The sequence below is a fragment of the Peromyscus eremicus genome, unplaced genomic scaffold (genome assembly GCF_949786415.1).
Source record: "Peromyscus eremicus unplaced genomic scaffold, PerEre_H2_v1 PerEre#2#unplaced_227, whole genome shotgun sequence".
NCBI lineage: Eukaryota > Metazoa > Chordata > Mammalia > Rodentia > Cricetidae > Peromyscus > Peromyscus eremicus.
The window spans coordinates 305,288-316,303 of record NW_026734463.1 but is presented as its reverse complement, the minus strand read 5'-3'; the positions used below and the strand labels follow the sequence as shown (position 1 = coordinate 316,303).

Sequence of the window (11,016 nt, the reverse complement as noted above, 5' to 3'; positions counted from 1 at the left end):
CTTTTGTGCATATACCCAATGTTACTCTTCCATCTTACCACAAGGACAATTGCTCATCTAGGTTCTATCTGTCTTGGACCTGACTACATAGACTATTCTGGCATTCAACTCAGAGGCAGATATATCTGCACCCAGCTTTGGAGTTTGGGGATTAAATAGCTTGTCCATCTTATTTCTTCGTTGTAGTTAGTTCATACAATTTCTCTCATGTGTACTCTGTACTGTTGTTTTGTTTACTTGTCTGTGTATGTTTGTTAATTGGCATTTTTCTTGCAAGGTGATACCCCTTTCAAGGGTACAGAATTGACAGAGGTGAAAACCCTTTTCAGTTTTCTTCTAAAGTGACTTGGTGATTACATTATAACAACTATGTAATGGAATAAGATAGTGAGCACCAGAATTGTATGAATATACTGTCAAAGAATTATACATTTACAGTGTTGTCAGTATCATGCTTTCTGTTGTTCACATGTATGGATTGTTTTAGAATGCAGTGACCTATGATGATGTACATGTCAACTTCACTTGGGAAGAGTGGACTTTGCTGGATCCTTCCCAGAAGAATCTCTACAAAGAGGTGATGATTGAGACCTACAGGAACCTCACTATTATAGGTAAGTCAGTGTATTTTCCTTCACATTTTAAAATAAGGGGACAACTGTTTCTTGGTTTTGGATGTTCCTGTGTAATTTGATTGAGAAAGAGGAGTGAGGTGAATAAATCAGGCATGTTTCTAAGATTCACTGAAGATAGTAACATAAATTTTACAATGTTTTCAATAATATAAATTTCCTGGTACTCTATTTTAAGATACAGTTGGCAAAATCATAATACTGAAGAACATTTTCAAAATTCTAGAAGACTTGTAAGGTAATTTCCTTGTGCAAGCTGATAAAAATATGCCTGTGAAGAAATTATATTATGTCCTAGAAATTTTAAACAAAAGCAACAGTGTAAACAAGTACCACTTAAAGTGCATTGAGGACTATTAAATTCTCTCAAAAACATAAATCTCAATTTCAGGTTGGTGAATGACACTTGCAGGGCATTCTTTTAAAAACAATGTCAAAGAAACAATTCCTCAAAAGATATCACCATTAAAATCATAACACCATGAGAGCTATGCTGTACAACTGTCAATCTTTTTATTTCATAACATTCATATTACAAAAGTTACACACAGTGAAGAGGTGATGAGTATATTGTCAAAGCTTTCTATTAAGAAAATTTTCCATAGTAAAGCTAGTGTAACTCATATATTTGTTGTGACTGTGCTGTTTAGTGAGTGGGACAGTTCGAGACAAAAGACAAGGGAAATTGTGGAAGAGAAACCTTAATCCCTATACCACAAGTCTATGAGGACAGAAAGTCAAACAGAATTCAATGGGGAAATCTATTATCTGTTATTCTTCCTTTACTAGCTATATCACATGTCCTTATGGAAACAAGCCATATGAGCATAGGAATATGGAAGACATAACATACCTCATTCTCATAACATTGAGTAGATATGTAGCAGTCTCCATATTGAGTATACTTGTTGAATTTGATTAAAATATACAAGTAATTGATTTTGTATCTTCATTGTTAATATATTAACAAACTCACACTACAGAGAAGCCCTATGAGTACTAGCAATGCTTAAATAAAACATGGGTGTAAAAACAATGATGAAATCTTAAGAACTGATTCCTCTTTACAATTAGACCAAATTTAAATTTAATTCAAACAGATATAAAGAGTCAACAGTGTAATGATTATGGTAAAGATTTTACATGTGCTTGCAGGCATGAAAGAAGTCAAACTGGAGAGAAGAAACCTATCATACATACTGAATGTGGTAAAACTGTTGTATATGAGAGTCATCGTCAAAGGCATAAAAGTGCACCTATGGGAAAGAAACAATTTCAATGTAATCAGTGTGTTAAATCCTTTGCACATCGCAATTATCTTCACAGGCATAAAAGAACACATACTGGAGAGAAACCCTATGAATGTAATCAATGTGGTAAAGCCTTTGAACGACATGATAATCTTCAAAATCATAAAAGAACACATACTGGAGAAAAAACCCTATGAATGTAATCAGTGTGTTAAAGCCTTTGCGCAACACAATACTCTTCAAAAGCATGAAAGAACACATACTGGTGCAAAAACCTATGAATGTAATCAGTGTGATAAAGCCTTTGCCAAACATAGTACTCTTCAAATACATAAAAGAAGGCATACTGGAGAGAAGACCTATGAATGTATTCAATGTGGTAAAGCCTTTGCAAAACATTGTCAGGTACAAATGCATTTAAGAACACATACTGGAGAGAAACCTTATGAATGTAATCAATATGGTAAAGCCTTTGCATATCACCAAACTCTTCAAATGCATGAAAGAACACATACTGGAAATAAACCCTATGAATGAAATCAATGTGGTAAAGCATTTGTACACCACAAACATCTTCAAATACATAAAAGAAGTCATACTGGAGAGAAACCCTATGAATGTAATCAGTGTGGTAAAGCCTTTGCACAACATGCTCATCTTCAAAGTCATAAAAGAACACATACAGGAGAGAAACCCTATGAATGGAAGGAATGTGGTAAAGCCTTTGCGCAATTCAGTCATCTTCAAAGGCATAAAAGTACACATACTGGAGAGAAAACCTATGAATGTAATCAGTGTGATAAAGCCTTTGTATAATATGGTTATCTTCAATGTCATAAAAGAACACATACTGGAGAGAAACCCTATGAATGTAAACAATGTGGTAAAGCCTTTGCACGATTGAGTCATCTTCAAAGGTACACAAGAACTCATACTGGTGAGAAGCCCTATGAATGTAATCAGTGTAGTAAGGCCTTTGCACAACATGGTCATCTTCAAGTACATAAAAGAACACACACAGGAGAGAAACCCTATGAATATAATCAGTGTGGTAAACCCTTTGCACATCACGAAACTTTTCAAATGCATAATAGAATACATACTGGAGATAAACTATGAATGTAATCAATGTGTTAAGGCCTATGCTCATCACAGTACTCTTCAAATACACAAAAGAAGACATCATGGAGAGAAACCCCATGAATGTAATCAATGTGGTAAAGTCTATGCTCATCACACTACTCTTCAAATACATACAAGAAGACATGCTGGAGCAAAAGCCTATGACCATAATTAATGTGGTAATGCTTTTCATTGTCACAGTCATCTTCAAATGCATGAAAGATCACATACTAGAGAGAAACCCCATGAATTTAATCAATGTGGTGAGGACTTTTTTCACACACAGTACTCTTCAAATCCATGAAACAACACCTACTGGAGAGAAACCTTATGAATGTAATCTGTGTGATAAAGCCTTTGTATGTATCAGTAGTCTTTGAAATCATTAGAAAAAGTCATACTGCAGAGAAACCCTAAAAATATATTCAGTGTCATACAATTTTACTCTTTTTACACAAATAAAGCTTTTTCTGTGCAGTCAATCTCTTAAAGCCTTTCCACATTACAATAGTCTTTGAGTATCTGCCAAATGTACTGAGGGCTTATTATTATAAAGTATTTGGCAAGATTCATTTACACAATGGTGTCCTTTCTATAAAGAACAATTTGACAGTGTCACAATCTGTTCATGCATCATGCTGTCCATTTTCACAATGTTTGCACCTGCAAAACCATGGAATAAATGAATTTATTTGTTTATAAAGTCCTCTGTGTAGGGTAAAAGGTCAGCCAAAGAAACACACATGGAAATTAAAACCAGAGCCAGTGAAAAACATTCAGTTTGGCACTGAAACCAGAGCCAAAGAAATACACTCTACCTCAGAACAACTGAGCACAAAGCCATCCAATCCATGAGCAGAAAAACCAACCAATCCCTGAGCACAAAACTAACCAATCACTGCCCATCAAAGCCTCCCAATCTCTGAGCTTGAGCCTGAAATCCAACTAATACCTATCCTCAAACTCTTCTCCCTGGAAATCACGACTATGAAGCCCCATATAAGTCATGTGCATGTTCAGCTGGCAGCTTGCCCTTTTTCACACTGACACAGGCAGCCACTACTCTGGATTCCTCTGTCCTATATAAATCTCTTGAGTTAGATTTGGGTGAAGATCTTTTGCCAAAGCAGAGCAGAATCTCTGTGGGAAACTCCCTAGTAGAGTTGAGCAGAGAAGCAATTGACATCTGTGCTGGGAAATTCGCTAGTGGAATGGTACAGAGAAATAATGGACACTTCTGCAGGAAAATTCTTTTCAAGGAGTGGAGCACAGTGGCAAAGGACATCTCTGCTGGAAATCTCTTAGCTGAGTGTAGCACAGCTAAGCTGTAATGGCTCTTTTTGGGAGAGGAGCAAGTTTGCCACATCCTTCAGGTAAACCATCCTACACTGGGACAAACATTCAGGACTAGCCTGACTTTCTAACAGCCAGTATTCCTATCTCCTCACAGCTTTAGGTATCTAGCTTCCTTTCATTTTCTTTCTTTTTTTAAGAGCTATAGGTATCCTGGAAACCTTTCCTGCACAGACTCAGGTAGAGCCTGACACCCCAACAGCCAGGATATCTTTCTCCACTTAATTGTGTATATCCAGGATACCTTCCACTCCCAACTATAGGTGTAGCCTAACTTTTGATACTCAGGGAACTCTTCTTTCCAGAGCTAAACACTTCCACTATGAATTAAAATAATAATGTAGTATTTTTAGATTTTAAACTCCTCTTTAATTACATGAAATAACTAATTCAGGTGTAAAACTTTATGTTTTGTATTAGTTCCTTTTCTGTTCTTGTTATGTAATGTCTACATTAACTTTTAATGAGTTTTATTTGGCCCCAGGATGAACATGTAAGTGGCATGGCATCAAGTGTCAGACATTGCAGCTAAATTGAGAGCTCCCATACTTAGCCTGCAGTATGAAGCAGTGAGTGGGAAATGAAAATGATGTGTGGATGTAATTGATCAAAGCATACCCCCAGTGACATATTTCCTCAGCAGAACACATTTCCTAAACCTTCACAAATTATACTGCCAACTGAAAAGGATTTCTCTAACTTCAAGCACCATGCTTGCTTTCTGTTACATGAACCAATTCACAATGAAGAAAATCTCTGTAAACCTTTAAATGTCTAAATACCTGTGTTATAGGAATGCATGCTTACAAATGAAAAAGTTTCATTAGTGAAAAATTGTTTTTTAAAGATTTTTTTCAGTTTTAATAATGTGATGTCAGTAAAAGTTTTGAGGGTATGTGAATTTGCATGGTAGTTTCTGAAAATGTTAGGCTCTTGAATCTTCTTGTAACAAGAACTAAAAGAAGTTGTCAAAATCAAGTCTTATTCCTGGGAATGAACCTTCCTTAACTGCCCAACCATGTCTCTAGCCATGAAAATATTTTAAAGCCTATTTATATCATGTTAAAATCAGGAAATAGGGGCAAACTCATACACAAGAAAAATTTTATTCATGTAAACAATTTGGTACAGATTTTAGATATCACAGTTGTCTTCAGCTTAAAGAAAAAGATCTTACTTAATTTTCTTTTCATTATAGCTTGAAGGAAGTAAATTAGTTGCTATGTTTAGTCAAGACTGATGGGGAAGATCAATGCATTTTTGTTTCTATTTTGAATCATTTGAGGTAGATACCAAAGAGTGCTATATGTGTGGCAAATTCATTTCAGTTAAATTTACTTTTGTGGTCTTTATATTCCTTCTGTGGCTTTTGTTCATCTTCCATTGTGTTTTTACTTAGTGATATGTATTTTTCTGCTGTAATACATAAAATGAAAAATCCATCATCTTAGTAGTCTATTGTATATTTAAACATCAGGCAGTGTATGATCATACTTTCCAAGTAAGATGTTCTGTGAAAAGGGTAGTGGGTTGTGGTGTTTGGTTTTGATTTCATGTTTTCACAAGTTCCCTTGAGATAATGTTGTTTATATTAAGCCTGGCATAGATTTCAGTAATGATTCAAGGAAACATTTGAACTCATGATCCTCATGTGTCTACCTCAAGTGTACAAGTCCAAGAATAGATAATCTACTCCCAATGTGTGCTGTTTTGTCAACACAACAATGTTAATTTTAAAATGCTTAATAGAAAAGAATATAAGAAACATTAAATACTTTATGTGTGTATTCAAAGGCATATTTTCATGTGTCTGGTAGAAATGTAATAAAGTAGGATAATCAGCAATCAGTTGTTTATCTTATATCATAGCTTCATTTTATATATAAAATTTGAAGTTCTGTGCATTTTCCTTTCCCCATCAGTTATTCATTTGGCACATCATATTGAAGTATTGCCCTGTAAGGGAATTTTCCAAAGATGCCAGATAATGTAATGGTACTAAGATTTTTTTAGTTTTCTTTATTTTTATTATTGAGAGATTTTCTATTCACTTTACATACCAACCACAGATTTCCCTGTCCTCCCTTCTCCCACCTCCCAGCCTTCAAGCCAACCCAAACCCATTCCTACCTCCTCCAAGGCAAGTTCTCCTATGGGGAGTCAGCAGAGCCTAGTACATTCAGTTGAAGCAGGTCCAAGCTCCTCCTCCCTGCATCATGGCTTCTCAAAATGTGTCACCATAGGAACTAGGCTCCAAAAAGCTTGCTATGCACTAGGGACAGGTCCTGATCCCACTGCCTGGGTGCCCCCTAAACAATTCAAGCTAAACAACCATCTCACCTATCAAGAGGGCCTAGTCCAGTACCATGAGGTCTCCTCAGCTATTGGACCACAGTTAATGCATTTACACTACTTTGGCTAGTTGTCTCTGTACTTTTTTCCATCACATTCATAAAATTCCTTGTCTCTCTCATCAATCGGACACCTGGAAATTGGCCTGGCACCTGGCTGTGGATCTGTTCATCCGCTTCCATGAGTTACTGGATGAAGGTTCTATGATGATTGTTAGGGTATTTAACCATCCAGTCCCTGAGTAGGCCAGCTCAAGCACTCTCTCGACTATTGCCAGTACTCTAAGGTGAGATCATCCTTGTGGGTTCCTGAGAACTTTCCTAGCACCCTGTTTTTCCATATTCCCATGATGTCTTCATTTATCATAGTATCTCTTTCCTTGCTCTCCCACTCTGTCCCTTTCAAGCTTGACCATCTCATTCCCCTGTGTTCTCATTCTCCATTCCTTGCCCTCCATTACCCCCATTAATACCAATTTGCTCATGTAGATCTCATCTATTTCTTCTTTGCAGGACTATATATGTGTCTCTCTTAGGGTCTTTTTTCTTAGCTTGCTTCTCTGGAGCTGTGGGTTGTAGTCTGGTTATCCTTTGCTTTACAGCATGACTGGAAACATGAGATCCTCCCTCTTTACTAAACTAGGTCTAGGAATCACTTTTGTTGCTGACAAATCTTCTTTACTCATGAGGGCAAGCTGTAAGGTATAAAAAGCAGCTTGTTATATAATTCAAATCTTTGAGAATCTAATTTTAACCTTTTGAGCCAACAGTCTTACCTCTTCTCTCAAAAGAATAAATATTTCTATAGTATACAGAATGTTATCTTCTTTCCCAATTCATGGGCTCTCTGAGTTCAAACCAATCTTAGATTATAAGTAGTCCTTACACTCCTCATTATTGCACCTGTGATCATACAATATATTAAATAGACAGTATCTCTATGTATGGAAGAGCATGGATGGAAGACTTTTTAAATTTTGACCCTGTAAGACCCATATGGGATTTTTAGCATGTTGGTGTATAAGGCCATCAAAGTTAATTAATTTCACTGGTTTGAAACAACATTACATTATAGCATAAACATCTCCTAATAATGTTCACCCAGAGAAAAGACACTGCCTTCTGCTCATTGATACTCCAAATCCACTAGCAAAACCAGATGCCAGCAAGCAAAGCAAGCTACAATTTTTCCACCATCTTCTATTAATAATGTGTATGAGGTTCACTTGTAGTAATTTTTTCTGACATGAGGTTAGTCTGTGAACTAAATCTTCAGCTCTTGTAAAGAAGAACATTTCATAGAAGAAAAATGAAAGAAAGGAAGAAAAGAGGGAAGGAAGAATGAAAGAATAAAGGAAGGAAGAAATAAAGTAAAAAGAAAGAAAAATATGAAAAGGAAAATAAATTGAATATGAGTATAGTGAGTAATAATAAAAGATAAAGGATGAAAAGTAGATGAGGGGGGCTGGAGAGATGGCTCAGAGGTTAAGAGCACTGACTGCTCTTCCAGAGGTCCTGAGTTCAACTCCCAGCAACCACATGGTGGCTCACAACCACCTGTAATGAGATCTGGTGCCCTCTTCTGGTCATACATGCTGTATACAAAATAAATAAATAAATCTTTAAAAAAAAAAAAGAAAAGTAGATGAGGGAAAGTAGGTAGGAAAGAAGAATCAAGGAAGGAGAAAGGAAAGGCAGCTAGAACAGATAACTGAGAAGATAATATTTATGATATTAGAAATGTATATGCTTATAAATGATTTAGATTTTATTTAAAAAATTACTGATAAAAGAAGCCCTGAATGTGTAAACAAAGTGATATACGTGGTATTGTTCACACATAGAAAGAGGATTTTAATATAGTGTAATGCAATCTAAAAAAAAAAAAGAACTATATCAGGTAACATATTTTCCTATTCCATTGGAAAGACAATTTCTCCCATGCCCTTGTGTTTCTGCTAGATTGTTATGTAGGACTGTGACTTCCTGGTTTTTTTCTCATGCAAATTGGCATAGCAATTGTTGGATTATTTAGCTCCTGTTTGGGTATTCATATTGTTAAAATTTTATCAAATGGATAGAACATAAAAACATAAATGGGATGTTTGTGCGTCCACAAATCAAGGGGACATAACATAATCATATTATAATCTCAATGGCCAAACAAAAACAAACACTAGGGGAAATACCAGTATTCTTTCAACTTCATGGGAAGAGAGAAGAACAACCTGGATATGTTGGGTTCTCTTGAAATGTGGAATGGTTTAGTTTAAAGAACCAAAGTACAGCTAGGGACACTGACTGTGGCTCTGTAAATTTGTATCTCCATTTTCTATCAAGTGTGAAGAAAGAAAGCCCAGGCAACTTCCCTTCTTACCTAAGCTCCATTTGTAGACTCCTCGGGTGATAATTTTTGTTTTCCTGCTAAATACAACAACTATTATAACTGTAAGACTGTTTTTCTCTTTCTGTTTGGTCAAGAATTCAAGAGTCCTGCATGATTTGGGAATGTACACTGTCCACCAGGTCCCCAGATCTTAAATCACCTTGGATGTCCTGGAGAATGCAGACTCCATTATTTGCAATCTCTCACATGAAGTCAAAGGAAAATAAACCTGAGTGTATTACTAAGATAACTCGGTTTCAGCATAGAATTTCCATAGAATAAACATAGGTTTACTCACTTGATTTCAAGACCAGAGTCACTCTTCTAGTGTCAATGGCAGCTCCACAATTTACAGTAACTATAAATATTGAAAAATTAATGTAACCCCATTATTAGCAGTAAGAGGGTCCAGAAGCATCACAATAAATATTGTCAACATTGGCCTAGAGCCAGAGACTGAGACTTCTCAATAAGTAACAATCACATCCTAGCTTGAACAGTGTGGCAGGAACCTCACCTATCTTCATACCCCAAGTCCAAAACTGACACAGAAGGCCCTCAACATTCATCGGTGGTACTGTCCCCATTCATCTAGGGTTTAAGAGTGCATCAGATAGGTTAAGTTGGGCACTTGTCTCAGAGAAAAGCAACTCCTACTTCAACCTCAATCAACTTAAAGAAATGGCTTAAAACCTTGTAGAAAGAAGGTAACAATAGAATAAATGCTACCCTGGAAGATAACTCTGAGGCTTTTATTTTTTATTCCATAGTTGACTTCTTAGTTAGTGGGACATCCACACAGAAAAGGCTCTGAACATCTTTTGCTCAGGCAGTATTCATTGGGATTAGGTACCCTTTATTAAGTAATAGTGCCAGGTACAAGGGTAATGTCAAAGGATTTTGCCACGGCCTGATTAGAATCAGCTCCCACTTTGTGCATAATAAAGGTTGTATGGTACACATATTTTGGATAATAAAGTGTCCTAAGAAAACACTGCATCTCAGCTGCTCCCTGCTTGTTTGTCCCATGATCTGGGCAGAGAGAATCCCACTTGGGTTTCCAGGCAACAATATTGATCTCACAGTCTGTCACAATAGCCTCATGGCAAATCAACCCCACCCAAACTTGACCTCACTTTATATCCTCATTTTTCTACTCCTGAAAACACAAGTCTCTCTGTGAGTTGTAAGTATTTTTCCTTCTACCTTTAATTTGGCTGTAGTAAACCAAGCATTTTTAAAGGCATCCTTTTTTATCCCAGTAGATTATTGAACATTAAGACATGGTCCATTGCTGGGCGGTGGTGGCGAACGCCTTTAATCCCAGCACTCGGGAGGCAGAGCCAGGCGGATTTCTGTGAGTTCGAGGCCAGCCTGGTCTCCAAAGCAAGTTCCAGGAAAGGCGCAAAGCTACACAGAAAAACCCTGTCTTGAAAAACCAAAAAAAAAAAAAAACAAAAAACATTGTCCATATAATCTACTTCTCATATCAGGATAATGGAAACAACCCCACTCTTGTGCCCATTATTTACTCAGGCCTTTGTTACTATACCCCTTTTTAAATGTTAATATTTTTCCACCTGAGACTGTATGTCTATTATGAATAAATTAAGTATTAAAAAATCACTGATAATTGCCGTAATTTCTCATATAGCATTACTAGTGATTAAAAGAGAAAACTTTAGAGTAAGATTTACTATTACATCAGTCATTCAAATATCAATAATTTGAGTAAATTATAATGTCATTATGCCACAAATAAATTATACAGTACTATCAAAAGGCTTTGCAGAATATGGATACAACTAGAATTTTAAAAGCCTGGATAAGGCAGCTTAAATTTTCTAACACCCTTCGGTTTTGCCTATCATAGCCTACAATGATGTATTTTTTCTCCATGGGTGAAATTGAGTACTGCTATC

The 11,016-nt window shown here is 36.3% G+C and overlaps 1 protein-coding gene across 1 annotated transcript in view; it reads right to left on the bottom strand.

The window, feature by feature from the left end:
- Window positions 1–1,822: 1,822 nt before the first annotated feature.
- The window catches only part of LOC131901710 (zinc finger protein 844-like), a 28,333-nt gene continuing 19,139 nt past the window's right edge, over window positions 1,823–11,016 (bottom strand). The window contains exon 3 of the mRNA XM_059252807.1: window positions 1,823–1,888. Within this exon, the coding sequence (XP_059108790.1) occupies window positions 1,823–1,888 (66 nt within the window). The remainder of the gene's footprint in view (window positions 1,889–11,016) is intronic.